The following is a 17,462-nucleotide window of genomic DNA, read 5'->3' as shown; positions in this document are numbered from 1 at the left end:
ATTGGTAAGGCCACACTTGGAATACTGTGTATAGTTCTGGTCATCCTATTATAGAAAGGATATTATTAAACTAGAAAGAGTGCAGAAAAGATTTACTAGGATGCTACCAGGACTTGATGGTTTGAGTTATAAGGAGAGGCTGGATAGACGGGGACTTTTTTCCCTGGAGCATAGGAGACTTAGGGGTGATCTTATAGAAGTCTATAAAATAATGAGGGGCATAGATAGGGTAGTCAATATCTTTTCCCAAAGGTAGGGGAGTCTTAGCGTCCCAAGATGGACTAGCCATGGGAAATATGTGGGGTTAAGGGGATAGGGCGGGGAGGGGGGTCTAGGTAAGGTGCTCTGTCAGAGAATCGGTGCAGATTTGATGGGCCAATTGGCCACTACTGCACTACACACATTCTCTGGGGCAATACAATCCCTACTTCTATGAATGTTTCTTTCCTTCTTCAGTATCTGTGCATCTAATTTATGAAAATAAATTCTTACCGACACTCTTCCTGACCAGAGGGACCCGTTAATGCACATAAATTACTGAGATGTATTCGGTTATCTAAATGATATAAGCAGAGGAAAAATGTATTGGTTAAGATGCATTAATGAAACAAGACGCACATGTCACTTTGCATTGATTTTTGTAAAGATCTGAGGTTTAACAATACCTTTCAGAGGTAGTGGCTGTACATACTCTATCCAAGCAGTGTGATAGCCAACAATGTGGGGATGCTGCAGGCCAGCTAAAACCTTCACCTCCCTCAGAATCTGAAATAAAAAACACAAAACACTCCGGTGGCGCTTCAAAACCCAGAATTTTTTTTTAATGTGTTATTATGTTAAAGGTGCTATATAAATGCAAGTAGTTGCTGTTCAACTACACTGTGGGTAGGCAAAGCCTGAAATAATGGATGTGATCATTTTTTTAAAGTTCTTTTTAAGTTTTAGGTTCATTTATTAATGTCACAATAGGTTTACATTAACACTGCAAAGAAGTTACTGTGAAAATCCCCTGGTCGCCACACTCCAGCGCCTGTTCGGGTACACTGAGGGAGAATTTAGCATGGCCAATCCACCTAACCCGCACGTCTTTTGGTGAGAGGAAACCAGAGCACCCGGAGGAAACCCACGCTGACACAGGAGGAACGTGCAGATCCCAGGCAGACAGTGACCCAAGCTGGGAATCAAAACCGTGACCCTGGCGCTGTGAGGCACAACTGTGCCACCGTGCCCCCCCAGTGGTGATAACTAATCAGTGGTGTAGTGGTATTGTCACTGGATTAGCAATCCAGAGACCCAGGATAATTCTCTGGGGATCCTGGTTTGAATCCCACCATGGCAGATGGTGAAGTTTGAGTTTAAGAAAAATCTGGAATTATTAGACCAATGATGGCCATGAAACCATTGTCGATTGTCATAAAAACCCATCTGTTTCACTAATGTCCTTTCCAGAAGGAAATCTGTCGTCCTTACCTGGTCTGGCCTACATGTGACTCCACATCCATAGCAATCTTTTTCCAGCATTTATCCAATTCTCTTTTGAAAGTCACTGTTGAGTCTGCTTGCACCTTTCAGGCAGCGGCTTCCAGACCAGAACAACTCGCTCAATCAAATAAAATTTCACCCTGGCCTTTTCACCAATTATCTTCCAGCTGTTTTCTTTAGTACCGACCTTCTTGGCAGTGAGGACTAACTTAACTAAATGGCACAGTTAAGTGCGTCTTGAGGGGCTGAATAGATCGTACCCCATTGAGCAAAGCGCTGACCCTCACAGAGGTACTGCCCCATGGGTACCATAACTCATTCACCTACCTGGTGCAGGTTCACAATGAGGAAACCACAGCTACACCCTGTCCTTAGCCAAAGGTTGACACACTTTTAGTTTTCTACTAGTCCAGCGACAGTACCACCACGCCACTGCTTAGTATCACTGTATACAGATCATGAATAAGATGATTTCCCCCACCGCCTGTACCTAAGCTCAGAGGTACAGGGGGCAGTTTTAAAAACCCCAATAACTTTCCAGTTGAATCTACCACATCAGCACAAATCAGGATCAAACTGGAGCCTTGCAGTCTATTAACACAGCTGTATACAGCAGGAAGGCAGCCATTTAGCCCCGTGTTTGTGACAGCTTGTTGCTAGGGCCATTAAAGCTAATTGCACTGCCCCACTTGCTCGTACGCCTTCCCCCCACACCACCCTGCAGTCCTGTACCTTCCTCTTCTTCAAATATTTATCCAATTCTTTGTTAACGGTCACTGACTAAACCATTCTCTGAGGCAATTCATTCCCTTTTCCAACAACCCAGTGTGTAAAATAATGTCTCTTAATCTCTCTCCTCACTCTCAGTTATCATTTTAAATTGATGCATGATCCACTTACCTATAAAGCCATTACAGAGCATATGGATAATTTATTGTTCAATGTTCTCAGGCAGAGAATCCAATAATTAACTGATTTTTTAAACATTCATTCATAAGACATGGTTGTTGCTGGCTGGGTCAGCAGGGGCGGCACGGTGGCACAGTGGTTAGCACCGTTGCCTCATAGTGCCAGGGACCTGGGTTCGATTGCCGGCTTGGGTCACTGGACTTCCCCGATTAACCGAGTTGTTCTGGTCTGGAAGCCGCTGCCTGAAAAGGTGCAAGCAGATTCAACAGTGACTTTCAAAAGAGAATTGGATAAATGCTGGAAAAAGATTGCTGTGGATCTGGAGTCACATGTAGGCCAGACCAGGTAAGGACGAACATGTGGAATCTGCACATTCTCCCCATGTCTGCGTGGGTTTCCACCGGGTGCTCTGGTTTCCTCCCACAGTCCAAAGGTGTGCAGGTTTGGTGCATTGGCCATGCTAAATTCTCCCTCAGTGTACCCGAATAGGCGCTGGAGTGTGGCGACTAGGGGATTTTCACAGTAACTTCATTGCAGTGTTAATGTAAGCCAATTTGTGACTAATAAATAAACTTACTTAAATTTATTGTCCATCCCTGAGGGCATCTAAGAATGAACCACATCACTACGGATCTGGAGTCACATGTAGGCCAGACCAAGTAAGGATGACAGATTCCCTTGCCTAAAGGGCATTAATGATGGGTTTTTATGACAATTGACAATGGTTTCATGGTCATCCTTAAACTTAGAATTCCAGATTTTTATTGAACTCAAATTTCACCATCTGCCATGGCGGGATTTGAACCCATGTCCCCATTATCCTGGGTCTCTGGATTACTAGTCCAGCAATAGTACCAGCACGCCACTGCTTAGTTATCAACACTATCACAGCCATTAGTTCAGGCTTTGCCTACCTACAGTGCAGTTCAACAGCAACCACTTGCATTCATGTAGCACCTTTAACATAGTAAAACATCCCATGGAGCATTATCAAACAATATTTGACACATAAGGATAAAGTTAGCAAAAGTTTGTTTGAAGTAGTGGTTTTAAGAGGGCCTTAAAGGAGGCGGGTGCAGGGGAAGAGAGTTATAGGCAGGAGGAGAGGTTTTGGGAGGGAGGTCCAGGGAAGCCCAGGCAGCTGAAGGCATGGCTGCCAAGGGTGCAGCAATAGAAAATGTGGTCGTGCAAGAAGCCAGAAGTGAATGAGCACAGATATCTGGACAGAGAGTTGCAGGGCTGGAGAAGGCGATAGGGAGTTCTACTTTCATCAACAAGTAGGCTGCTACATAAACATTAACACCACTGCCATTAACTGGATACCTTCATGCAGTCGTATTTTGTAATCTTCTTCATGAGAATCTTCTTGATGGCGTATAGCTGATGATCCAATTTATTCCTGACCTGGATTAAATAGAAATACAAGGGTAGAAATTCTGGTTGATGATGTTTAATGAGCGCTATTTCATGTTCACGCTTTCATTAAGCCGTCAATGTACAAATAGAACAATGTAAATATTTACTGGCACGACCTTACAATTAGAGCCAGTGAGGGGAGGGGGGGTGGTGATGTCAGGAAGCACTTCTACACACAAAGGGAGTTTAGAAAACACTCTCCTCTGTCTCCCACTCCCCCCACCCCCACTTCTCCAAAAATAAAATGTTGAAGCTGGAAGTCAATTGAAAATTTCAATTTAAATTCATTGTTTTTTTGTTAGGCAACAGGTGTTAAGGGTTACGGAACCAGGGCGGGTAAATGGAGTTAAAATACGGATCTCCATGAACCAATTGAATAATGGAACAAGCTTGAGGAACTGAATGGCCTTATTTCTGTCCCACTGTATAATGTTTCAACTGCACCCACCCCCCCACACCGCCCAGTCAGCTCCTCATCTCCCACTCCACAGCTTCCTGCTGCCCACCGCTCCCCCCCGCCAAAGTTATTTCCCACTTAAAAGAAGAGTGTCATTCAAATGTTCTGCAGCCTCAGGTTCATGTCAGCTTTCATATGCTTGTAGGTAAAGGGAAGAATAACATGTTAGAACATGTTCAATATCTCATAGAATGCCTACAGTGCAGAGGGATCCTATTCAGCCCTTCAAGTCTGCACCAACTCTCCGATAGAGTACCTTACCCAGACCTTTTCCCTGTAACCCCCACGTATTTACCCCGCTAATCTCCCTAACCTACACATCTTTGGACACTAAGGGGCAATTTAGCATGGCCAATCCATCTAACCTGCACATCTTTGGACTGTGGGTGGGTAACCAGAGCACCAAGAGGAAACCCACACAGTCACAGGGAGCACTTGCAAGCTCCACACAGATAGTCACCCAAGGCCAGAATCGAACCCACGTCCCTGGCGCTGTGAGGCAGCGGTGCTAACCTCTGTGGCACCGAGCCGCCCATCTCCTACTGTTTCTTCAGCTCCATGCATTACTTTATTTGATTTGCAAACATACCACTTATACCTAGACCAGAATCAGAAATGAAAGATTTTGCCACAAACCTTATAGACTTTCCCGTAACTACCTTTTCCCAGTCTTTCGATCTCTTCAAATTCATTGAGATAGCGAGATGTCTGTCCCTGTAACAGGGTTTCCTTTGTTCTGAGTGCAGGCCAAAAAGCAACAGTTCAGTTTACAATATTCTAGTTAACGCATTCTAAGTAATTAGACTTTAGTAATGTAGCTAAAACCACATTGAAAGAATAAATCGTGCTTGTTATGTGGGCGTCACTGGCAAGGCCAGTATTTATTGTCCATCCCCGAGTTAGTTTCAATACAACTGAGTGAGTGATCGCTAGGCCACATCAAAGGGCAGTTAAGACTCCACCATGTTTGTGTTGAACTGGAGTCATAAATACAGGCCCACTGGATAAGGCCGGCAGATTTCTTCCTTAATAGAATTAAAGGGTGGCACGGTAGCACAGTGGTTAGCACTGCTGCCTCATAATGCCAGGGACCTGGGTTCGATTCCTGGCTTGGGTCACTGTCTGTGTGGAATTTGCACATTCTCCCCGTGTCTCGTGGGTTTCCTCCGGGTGCTCCGGTTTCCTCCCACATTCTGAAAGACGTGCTGGTTAGGTGCATTGACCCGAACAGGTGCCGGACTGTGGCGACAAGGGGAATTTCAAAGTAACTTCGTTGCAGTGTTAATGTAAGCCTTACTTGTGACTAATAAATAACTTTTTTAAAAAACTTTAACTTTAAAATCTCAGCGAACCAGTTGGGCTTTTAAATGACAATCCAAAAGCTTCATGGTCAGTTTTACTGACAACTATATATTATTTTCCGAATTTAAAACATAACTGAATTCAGATTCTCAAAGTAGCATTTCGGGAACAGTGATCATAATTCCGTAGGTTTTAAGGTGCTTGTGGATAAGGACAAGAGTGGTCCTCGGGTGAAGGCGTTAAATTGGTGGAAGGCTAACGACAACAACATTGGGCAGGATCTGGAGAGTGTAGGCTGGGGGGAGGCTGTTTGAGGGTAAATCAACATCCGACATGTGGGAGTCTTTCAAATGTCAGTTAATTGGAATTCAGGACTGGCTTGTATCTGTGAGGATGAAGGATAAATGTGGCAAGTATCGGGAACCCTGGATAACGAGGGATATTATGAGCCTTGTCAAAAAGAAAAAGAAAGCATTCATAAGGCCTCAAAGGCTTAGGACAGATGAAGCCGTTGAAGAATATAAAGAACGTAGAAAGGAACTTAAGGAAGGAGTTAGGAGGGCTAAAAGGGGTCATGAAAAGTCCTTGGCAAACAGGATTAAGGAAAATCCTAAGCCATTTTATACGTATGAAAAGAGCAAGAGGGTAGCCAGGGAAAGGGTTGGTCCACTCAAGGATAATGGAGGGAATCTATGCATGGAGCCAGAGGAAATGGGCGAGACACTAAATGAATACTTTACCTCAGTAGTCACCAAAGAGAGGGACTTGATGGATAAGGAGCTTAAGGTAGAGTGTGTAGATATTCTGGGTCATGACGATATCAAAAAGGAGGTAATATTGGGAGTCTTAAAAAGCATTAAAGTAGATACGTCCCCAGAGCCTGATGGGATCTACCCCAGGAAACTGAGGGAGGCAAGGGTGGAAATTGCTGGGGCCTTGATAGAAATCTTTGTATCCTCATTGGCTACAAGTGAAGTTCCAGAGGACTGGAGGATAGCCAATGTTGTTCCTTTGTTTAAGAGGGGCAGTAGGGATAATTCAGGAAATTATAGGCCGGTTAACCTTACATCAACAGTAGGGAAATTATTGGAAAAGATTCTTAGGGACAAGATTTACTCACATTTGGAAACAAATGGACTTATTAGTGATAAACAGCATGGTCGTGCCTCACTAACTTGATCGAGTTTTTCAAGGAAGTGACGAAGATGATAGATGAGGGAAAGGCAATGGATGTGGTATGCATGGATTTCAGTAAAGCCTTTGACAAGGTACCTCATGGTAGACTGGTACGAAAGGTGAAGTCACACGGGATCAGAGGAGAGCTGGCAAGATGGACACAGAACTGGCTTGGCCATAGAACAGTAAGAAGTCTCACAACACCAGGTTAAAGTCCAACAGGTTTATTTGGTAGCAAATACCATAAGCTTTCGGAGCAATGCTCCTTCGTCAGATGGAGTGGTCTCTGTTCTCAAACAGGGCACAGACACAGAAATCAAATTACAGAATACTGATTAGAATGCAAATCTCTACAGCCAGCCAGGTCTTAAATGTACAGACAATGTGGGGGGAGGGAGCATTCAACACAGGTTAAAGAGATGTGTATTGTCTCCAGACAGTACAGCTTGTGAAATTGTGCAAGTCCAGGAGGCAAGCTGTGGGGGTTACTGATAATGTGACATAAATCCAACATCCCGGTTTAGACCGTCCTCATGTGTGCGGAACTTGACTAACAGTTTCTGCTCAGTGACTCTGCGCTGTCGTGTGTCGTGAAGGCCGCCTTGGAGAACGCTTACCTGAAGATCCAAGGCAGAATGCCCGTGACTGCTGAAGTGCTCCCCCACAGGAAGAGAACAGTCTTGCCTGGTGATTGTCGAGCGGTGTTCATTCATCCGTGCAGACGCTACGACAACGGATGAATGAACACCGCTCGACAATCACCAGGCAAGACTGTTCTCTTCCTGTGGGGGAGCACTTCAGCAGTCACGGGCATTCTGCCTTGGATCTTCAGGTAAGCGTTCTCCAAGGCGGCCTTCACGACACACGACAGCGCAGAGTCACTGAGCAGAAACTGATAGCCAAGTTCCGCACACATGAGGACGGTCTAAACCGGGATGTTGGATTTATGTCACATTATCAGTAACCCCCACAGCTTGCCTCCTGGACTTGCACAATTTCACAAGCTGTACTGTCTGGAGACAATACACATCTCTTTAACCTGTGTTGAATGCTCCCTCCCCCCACATTGTCTGTACATTTAAGACCTGGCTGGCTGTAGAGATTTGCATTCTAATCAGTATTCTGTAATTTGATTTCTGTGTCTGTGCCCTGTTTGAGAACAGAGACCACTCCATCTGACGAAGGAACATTGCTCCGAAAGCTTATGGTATTTGCTACCAAATAAACCTGTTGGACTTTAACCTGGTGTTGTGAGACTTCTTACTGTGCTTACCCCAGTCCAACGCCGGCATCTCCACATCTTGGCCATAGAAGACAGAGGGTAGCAGTAGAGGGGTGCTTTTCTGAATGGAAGGTTGTAACTAGCGGTGTTCCACAGGGATCAGTTCTGGGACCTTTGTTGTTCATAGTATCTATAAATGATTTGGAGGAAAATATAGCTGTCTGATTAGTAAGTTCGCAAATGACACAAAAATTGGTGGAGTTGCGGATAGTGAAGCGGATTGTCAGAGTATACAGCAAGATATAGACCAGTTGGAGACTTGGGCAGGGAAATGGCAGATGGAGTTAATCCGGACAAGTGTGAGATAATGCATTTTGGAAGGTCCAATGCATGTAGGAATTATACAGTAAATGGTCGAACCCTTAGGAGTATTGACAGGCAGAGAGTTCTGGGCGTACCTGTCCACTGATCACTGAAAATGGCACCGCAGGTGGATAAGGTAGTCAAGAAGGCATACAGCATGCTTGCCTTCATCAGTTGGGGCATTGAGTATAAATATTTGCAGGTTATGCTGCAGCTGTACAGAACCTTAGTTCGGCCTCATTTAGAATATTGTGTACAATTCTGGTCGCCACACTACCAGAAGGATGTGGATGCTTTGGAGAGAGTACAGAAGACGTTTACCAGGATGTTGCCTGGTCTGGAGCGATTAGCTATGAGAAGAGGTTGGATAAAACTTGGTTTGTTCTCACTGGAACGACGGAGGTTGAGGAGTGACCTGATAAGAGGTTTACAAGATTATGAGTGGCATGGACAGAGTGGATGGTCAGATGCTCTTTCCTCGGATAGAAAGGTCAAGTACTAGGGGACATAGGTTTAAGGTGCATGGGGAATAGTTTAAAGATGTGCGTGGCAAGTTTTATTTACACAGAGGGTGGCGAATGCCTGGAAGGCGTTGCCTGGGGAGGTGGTGGAAGCAGGTACGAAAGCGGCATTTAAGGGGCAACTAGACAAATACATGAATAGGATGAGAATGGAAGGATACAAACTCCGTAAGTGCATACGGTTTTAATTTAGGCAGGCATCATGATTGGCGCAGGCTTGGAGGGCCGAAGGGCCTGTTCCTGTGCTGTACTTTTCTTTGTTCTATCCATGGCGCAACTTGAAGTCTCACCTCTGGGTTATTAGTCTAGTAACATAATCACTGCACTTCGTACCCACTACATTTATCACATACCTGCAAGGGTTAAGGGCAGGTGCATCTCCATTTGTAGCATGTCTCTAAAAAAAAAATGAAAGGCAATGTGAATTAGAAGCTGACCTTGTCCACTGCAATCTAAACTGCCCAACTCTCAACAACTATGCCAACATTGCCCTCAGCTGGAGCCTTCCCAATGAAAATCCTTCCATCTCCTTGCTCGTTTTCCCCAATTTTTCAACTGCCTCTCTCTCCAAAAGTGACAACAGATAGCCAACAATATGACGCGCCAGTTCAAGCAGCCCTGACTGTGGCTCAACACAATACCTGCTCCAAAATATAAAATGCAGCTCAAGTATGGGGCTAATATTTACTACTTGGTACAAATGATGCTACTGCTGGTACATAGTGACAAGGGGAATGGAATCCCAGGAGATTTCTGCTGGCCAACCTTCCATCCACATGATAGATGGACCATGAGGTGCTGTACTCAGCCATTTGGACCCAGTAAGTTTCAATCCACGGCCTGATCTCAGTTGGCTTCACAGTCAGTTTTTGAACTTTTATCGCTCGCAATTGGTGCAGCTAATTTGTGCACAACGAGGTCCCACACACAAGATGGATGACCAGTCAGTTGGTTGTAGGTCCCAATCCAGAGACTTGACCTCAGGATTTAGGCTGACATCCTCAGCACAGTACCGGGGGAAGGCTGCATTTCAGAAGTGCCATGTTTAAGGAGGGATGCAAACCCTTCTCAGGAGGACATAACAGATCCTGTGGCACCACTTTGAAGAGAAGTGTTATCCCTGGTGTCCTGGAACATGGGAACATTGGACTTAGGAACAGGAGTAGACCTTCAATCCTTCAAGCCCGCTCTGCTACTCAATAAGACCTGGTTGTGGTCTCAATTCCATTTTCTCGTCTGCTCCCTATAACTCTCCCGTCCATCAAAAATCTAACTAACTCAGTCTTGAATAAATTCAATGACACAACTTTCTGGTGAAAAGAATTCTGGTGAAGATATATTCAAGATGGCACCGGAACGTGGCAACTTCTTTCGAGCTGACCCCAGCATATCCTCTAATTCTATTACTCTTGTTCTATGCTTTTAAAACTCTTCTCTTTAACTCATTTAAACTCTCTAACAATGCTCTAATTCATTCTCTTACCTGCCATATATTAAGCTGATCTTTTTCTACACACTAGCTATGACTGGAACATTATATTCTGCACCCTCTCCTTTCCTTCCTACTCTATGAATGGTATGCTTTGTCTGTATAGCATGCAAGAAACAATACTTTGCACTGCATACCAATACATGTGGCAATAATAAATCAAATGAAAATCCACAGACTAATGACCCTTTTGAGAGAAAAAGAAATCCTATCTCAGCCTTAAAAGGCAAATATCGAGTTGAATAATATGGGGTTGAGGGAGTGGCATAGGGCACGCTACCCCCCCCCCCCCCCCCCCCCCCGGCCCCCAAATCACGTTGACATAGACCTATAAAGAGCTGTACCACTGATTAACAAGGGACTTCTGTCCCTCTTTGACCGACAGCTCCATCAGTCCCGGCAGCCCCAAGAACGTGTTGCTGGCCGCTGCCAAAACTGCTGGAGAAGAAAGGACCCCGAGGTCTTGGATCACTGGAACAATCAAGTCCAAGGGCTTGGGCAAGAAAGATTTGGGTAGATTAGGGAAAGGGGCGGGGAAGAGAAGGGGGATGAGTTTAAGGGAGGAAATGAGTAGGAACGAAGGGGAGGAGTGCTTCAACCTAAGGGGGAGGGGGTTGTCGATCGGCCAGGAGTAGCCCCAAAGAGTGAACCCCACCCTCCCCCCACTTCCTTCCTAATCTTTAACCACTTGGGGTGAAAAAAAAAAAATCGGTCTACCTTCTTCTGCCCAGCTGCCTACAGCGAATGTTTTATGATGCGGCAGCCATGTTATCAGGGTCAATTGGAAAGCATAATTGACCCTTAATTCTTCATTTAAATACAGCGGGCAAGCTGTTGATTTAGCATTTTATGGGGGGTGGGTTCAGGGGTAGGATGGGCACCCACCCCCATCATATGTGCCCCACCCATATTTTAAATTTTTATGATCCTTCAGCGAACATTGCTGAACAGGTTATCGGGTCATTATCACGCCAGTGTTTGTCGGAACACGTTGTGCGCATGTATTTCCTGCATTAAAACAGTTACAACAATTCAACAAGTAATTAGTTGGATGTTGGACATTGCAATGTCCTGGGGTTTTGAAAAGTACAACAAAATCCATAGAATCCTGCCGTGCAGAAGGAGGCCATTCGGCCCATCGCGTCTGCACCGACGACAATCCTACCCAGGCCCTGACACTAAGGGGCAATTTAGCACGACTAATCCACCTAACCCGCACAGCTTTGTACTGTGGGAGGAAGCCCACGCAGACATGGGGAGAACGTGCAAATTCCGCACAGACAGTGACCCAAGCCGGGAATCGAACCGAGGTCCCTGATGCTGTGAGGCAGCAGTGCTAACCACTGTGCCACCGTGCAAGGTCTTACTTTCAAACACGTCACAAGCCTCTGAAAGGTAAAGCTCTCTAACATCAGCTTGGATTGGACTCACCTGTCGATACAAGCCATTTCTTGCTGCCTTTAGCAGGTTTGTGAAGGTCTGATTGTGTTGCAGCCTTACGGTGCTGAACTCATCACTGAAGGTGATTGGTGAAATCAAGTGCATTCCCGCTAGTTTTTGACACAACACTGAAAAAGACAAGACGGACGTACAGTTATAGAACGCCTTTCATGACCTCAGTGCATCCCAAAATACTTACAAACACCCGAATTAGGAGCAGGTGTAGGCCACTCAGCCCCTTGAGCCTGATCCACCATTCAATAAGATCATAGCTGACTTGATTATGACTTCAACCCCACATTCCTGCCTACACCCAAAAAGCTTTCACCCCCCCTGCTTATCAAGAATCTTTCTAGTAGACTTCCATAGAATCCTACAGTGCAGAATGAGGCCATTTGGCCCATCGAGTCTCCACCGACCACAATCCCACCCAGGCTCTATCCCCATAACCCCACACATTTACCCTAGCTTGTCCCTCTGACTTTAAGGGGCAATTTAGCATGGCCAATCCACCTAATCCGCACATCTTTGGACTGTGGGAGGAAACCAGAGCACCCAGAGGAAACCCACACAGACATGGGGAGAACATGCAAACTCCACACAGACAGTGACCCAAGCCGGGAATCGAACCCAAGTCCCGTGAGGCAGCAGTGCTAACCATTGTGCCACCGTGTACTTTACACCTAATGACATGCTTTTGAAGTGTAGTCACCGTTCTAATATAGGGAAAGCGGCTGTCAATTTATGCTCAGCAAGTTCCCACATGGAGATGAAGTAGAAATGGTCGAGAGTTTCAGGTTTTTAGGTGTCCAGATCACCAACAACCTGTCCTGGTCCCTCCATGTGGACGCTATGGTTAAGAAACCCACCAACGCCTCTACTTTCTCAGGAGACTAAGGAAATTCGACATGTCAGCTATAACTCTCACCAACTTCTACAGCTGCACCATAGAAAACATTCTTTCTGGTTGTATCGCAGCTTGGTATGGCCCCTGATCTGTCCAAGACCGCAAGAAACTATAAAGGGTCGTGAATGAAGCCCGGTCCATCACTCAAATCAGCCTCCTATCCATTGACACTGTCGACACTCCCTGATGCCTTGGAAAAGCAGCCAGCATAATTAAGGACCCCACGCACCCTGGACATTCTCTCTTCTACCTTCTTCTGTCCAAAAAAGATACAAAAGTCTGAGATCACGTACCAACTGACTCAAAAACAGCTTCTTCCCTACTGCCATCAGACTTTTGAATGGACCTACCTCGCACTAAGTTGATCTTTATCTACACCCTAGCTATGATTATAACACTACATTCTGCACTCTCTCGTTTCCTTCCCTATGTACGATATGCTTTGTCTGTTTAGTGTGCAAGAAACAATACTTTTCACTGTATACTAATCCATGTGACAATAATAAATCAAATCAAAAACATTGGAATGTAGGAATTAAGAGCGGAAGACAAATTCAGCCCTTTGAGCCTGCTCTGCCATTCAATCAGATCATGGCTGATCTCTCCCTGGTCTCAAATCCACCTCCTCACCTGTTCCCCATTTGCCCTTATTACTTTTTTAAAAATTAGAAATATATCTATCTCCTTCTTGAAACCATTCAACGATTCAGACTCCACTATAGGGCAGTGAGTTCCACAAATTCACCACCCTCTCCTCATCTCAGTTTTAAATCTATCGCCTCTCAACCTATACCTGTTACCTCTTGTTCGAGATTGCCCCATAACAGGAAATATTTGGTCTACATTTACTTTATCAGTCCCTTTAAAAATTTTATATACCTCGATCAGATCCCCACTCATCCTTCTAAACTCCAGTGAGTATAAGCCCAAACTGTTATCTCTCCTCATACGTCAACACCTTCATCCCCGGAATCACAAACCACAAACAAGATCAGATAATCATATTTTATTTAGTGATGTTAATTGAGGGATAAATATTGGTCAGGATTCTGGGGATAACTACCCTGCTCTTCTTCGACTAGTGCCATGGAATCTTTTACAGCCAACAGAGAGGGCCTCAGTTTACCATCTCTTCCAAAACTCAGCACCTCCAACAGTGTAACACTCCCTCAGTGCAGCACTGACAGTATCAGCCGAGATTTTGTAATCAACTCCTTGGTATGGGCCTTGAACCTGTGACTCAGAGGCGAGAGTCCTACCAACTAAGCCAGGCTGACACAAAGGAAGAAAGGTTTTGATGGAAGTATTGACTGAAGAAACAGCTGCACAACAGGCAGTCATATTCACATCCTAACTTAGTGTATCATGCCAACAGCAATCAACAACAACAATTTACACTTTACATGTCTTAAGAAATCCCAAGGTGTTTTACTGGGGTGTTACCAGACAAATGTGACACATAGCCATTTCAGAGGATTGTAGGACAAATGACCAAAAAGCTTGGTCAAAAAGGTCAGCTTTAAGGAGTGTCTTAAAAGGAGGAGAAAGAGGCAGTGAGCTTTGGGAAGGAATTTACAGAGCTTATGACCCAGGCAGCTGAAGGTACAGCCACCAATGAAGGACAATGAAAATTGAGAATGCAGAGGACCCCAGAATTATTGGAGCATGGAGATCTTGGAAGAAAGAAACCTTGGTAGAAAGACTTATATTTTTATAGCACTTTTCACGACCACCAGATGTCTCAAAGTGCTTCACGACCAATAAGGTACTTTTTGAAGTGTGATAGCTGTTATAATATAGGAAATGCAGCAGCCAATATGTGGTCAGCCAACTCCCACAAACAGCAATGTGTTAAAGACCAGATAATCTGATTTTTGAGATGTTGTTTACGGGATAAATATTGGCTAATACACCAGGTCTAACTCCCCTGTTCTTCTTCACAATAAGAAGTTTAAAAACACCAGGTTAAAGTCCAACAGGTTTATTTGGTAGCAAAAGCCACACAAGCTTTCGGAGCTCTAAGCCCCTTCTTCAGGTGATACCACTCACCTGAAGAAGGGGCTTAGAGCTCCGAAAGCTTGTGTGGCTTTTGCTACCAAATAAACCTGTTGGACTTTAACCTGGTGTTGTTAAACTTCTTACTGTGTTTACCCCAGTCCAACACCGGCATCTCCACTTCTTCACAATGCCACGAGATCTTCAACAGCCATCCGAGTGAGGAGATGGGGCCTCAGTTTACAATCATCTGATTCGAAAGATGGTACATTCAACAGTGCAGCACTCCCTCAGTACTGTATCAAAGTGATTTTTATGCTCAAGCCCTAGAATGGGACTTGAGCCGAGAACCTTGCGATTCAGAGACGGGAGTGTTATCACCTGGGCCATGGCTGACACGCAAAGTTGGAGGAGGTTACGAAGATAGGGAGGGACAAGGCTACAGAAGAATTAGTACATAAGAATCAGAATTTCAAAATAAAGACATTTCCAGACTGAAAGTGGATGTAGATCAGCAAGCACGGGAGTGAAAGGACTTGGGAGTTAGAATACAAACAATTGGGTTTTGGATGATCAAGCTAAATATCAATTCTGGATGTAAAAGCTTCTTTCTGAAATAAAATACTTCACTTCTCTGAAATTATATAGAATTTCACTATACAGAAACAGGCCGCAGTCTGAGGGAAGGACCGGAGGAGCGCAGAGATATCTCAGGGTTGTACAGCTGGAGGAGGTCACCAAGATTTAAGTTACAATATCTGTGGTTTCATTTATCAAACCCCCATTACAAAATAGTTTTCAGAACTACATTACGTTAATTCCTCTTCCCTGTAGCTTTATTACATCTTCCTGTGATTCTACCCCTTATGCTAACTGATTGACAATGTTGTAAGAGCTTAGCTTCTTCCACTTTCTCTTCCTACCGCTATTTCCAGGCTCTCTAAAACATAGAATATCATAGAATCCTATAGTGCAGAAGGAGGCCATTCAGACCACAATCCCACCCAGTCCCTATCCCCATGCATTTACTCTAGCTAGTCCCCCTGACACTAAGGGGCAATTTAGCATGGCCATTCCACCTAACCTGCACATCTTTGGACTTTGGAAAGAAACTGGAACACCCAGAGAATGTGCAAACTTCAGACAGACAGTGACCCAAGCCAGGAATTTACCCGGGTCCCTGGCATTGGCAGGCAGTAGTGTTAACCACTGTGCCACCGTGCCGCCCATCTTCTTCAACTCTGCTTTCTTTTAAACCCCGTCCTTCAGCTAGATTACTTGATGGTCCAATGCCCTTTATGTCTTACACTTAAACAGGCTCATGGAGCGCTGAGGATTTTGCTCGTAGACGAAGCAGAGATGTTCCAGGAGTGAGACCAACAACAGCTGGTTAGGAATGGCAACTCTGAAATCCATCAACATTGGGGTTGTTCGGTTACAATCCAAACCACGCTCCTGCACCAGATCGGACTCTGTAATTGTAGGAAAGGGGGGGGGGAAGATTTGAAAATTATACAAGAGCAGTATGCAAATTGGCTACCATAGTTACAACAATGACTACCCTTCAAGAAAAATGGTACTTCATTGGTGGTAAAGCAGTTTAGGACATCCTGAGGTGACGAAAGGTGCTACAGAAATGCACCTCTTTTTTCTAAGCAGCTCACACTTGTGAATGGTACAATTTTCAAAGGGGGGTGCGGGTACAGGAACAGAGACTCCCCCCACCAGGGAAGGGTATACTCAAACCTTTGAAGGTGGCAGGGCAAGTTGAGAAGCATGTTCGTCTTCAGATGAACATCTCGCCAAGGCCATCCCCACACCCCCACTTCTTGCCTTCAAACAACCGCACAACCTCAAACAGACCATTGTTCGCAGCAAACTACCCAGCCTTCAGGAGAACAGTGACCACGACACCACACAACCCTGCCACAGCAACCTCTGCAAGACGTGCCGGATCATCGACACGGATGCCATCATCTCACGTGAGAACACCATCCACCAGGTACACGGTACATACTCTTGCAACTCGGCCAACGTTGCCTACCTGATACGCTGCAGGAAAGGATGTCCCGAGGCGTGGTACATTGGGGAGACCATGCAGACGCTACGACAACGGATGAATGAACACCGCTCGACAATCACCAGGCAGGAGTGTTCTCTTTCTGTTGGGGAACACTTCAGCAGTCACGGGCATTCAGCCGCTGATCTTCGGGTAAGCGTTCTCCAAGGCGGCCTTCACGACACAGAACAACGCACAATCGCTGAGCAGAAACTGATAGCCAAGTTCCGCACACATGAGGACAGCCTCAACCGGGATCTTGGGTTCATGTCACACTATCTGTAACCCCCACGACTTGCCTGGGCTTGCAAAATCTCACTAACTGTCCTGGCTGGAGACAATACACATCTCTTTAACCTGTGCTTAACCCTCTCTCCACTCACATTGTCTGTACCTTTAAGACTTGATTACCTGTAAAGACTTGCATTCCAACCATTATTTTGTAAATCGAGTTTGTGTCTTTATATGCCCTGTTTGTGAACAGAATTCCCACTCACCTGGTGAAGGAGCAGCGGTCTGAAAGCTTGTGGCTTGTGCTACCAAATAAACCTGTTAGACTTTAACTTGGTGTTGTGAGACCTCTTACTGTGCTTACCCCAGTCCAACGCCGGCATCTCCACATCATGGGTACATGCGACTCCAGAGCCACAGCAATCTCTCAACATGCCCTCGGGCAAGTAGGGATGAGTAATAAATGCTGGCCAGCCATTGACCCCCCATGTCT

The 17,462-nt window shown here is 45.2% G+C and overlaps 1 protein-coding gene across 1 annotated transcript in view; it reads right to left on the bottom strand.

Moving 5' to 3' along the window:
• Positions 1-17,462, bottom strand: part of eif2ak1 (eukaryotic translation initiation factor 2-alpha kinase 1) — a 50,262-nt gene that overhangs the window by 31,713 nt on the left and 1,087 nt on the right. Inside the window, exons 2-8 of the mRNA XM_078240606.1 lie at positions 15,987-16,151; positions 11,769-11,905; positions 9,202-9,245; positions 4,901-5,000; positions 3,715-3,795; positions 666-765; positions 493-556 (exon numbers count right to left, since the gene is read on the bottom strand). Coding sequence (XP_078096732.1) covers positions 493-556; positions 666-765; positions 3,715-3,795; positions 4,901-5,000; positions 9,202-9,245; positions 11,769-11,905; positions 15,987-16,151 — 691 coding nt within the window. The remainder of the gene's footprint in view (positions 1-492; positions 557-665; positions 766-3,714; positions 3,796-4,900; positions 5,001-9,201; positions 9,246-11,768; positions 11,906-15,986; positions 16,152-17,462) is intronic.

Source organism: Mustelus asterias, chromosome 23, assembly GCF_964213995.1.
Source record: "Mustelus asterias chromosome 23, sMusAst1.hap1.1, whole genome shotgun sequence".
Classification (NCBI taxonomy): domain Eukaryota; kingdom Metazoa; phylum Chordata; class Chondrichthyes; order Carcharhiniformes; family Triakidae; genus Mustelus; species Mustelus asterias.
This window is presented reverse-complemented; position numbering and strand designations above follow the sequence as displayed.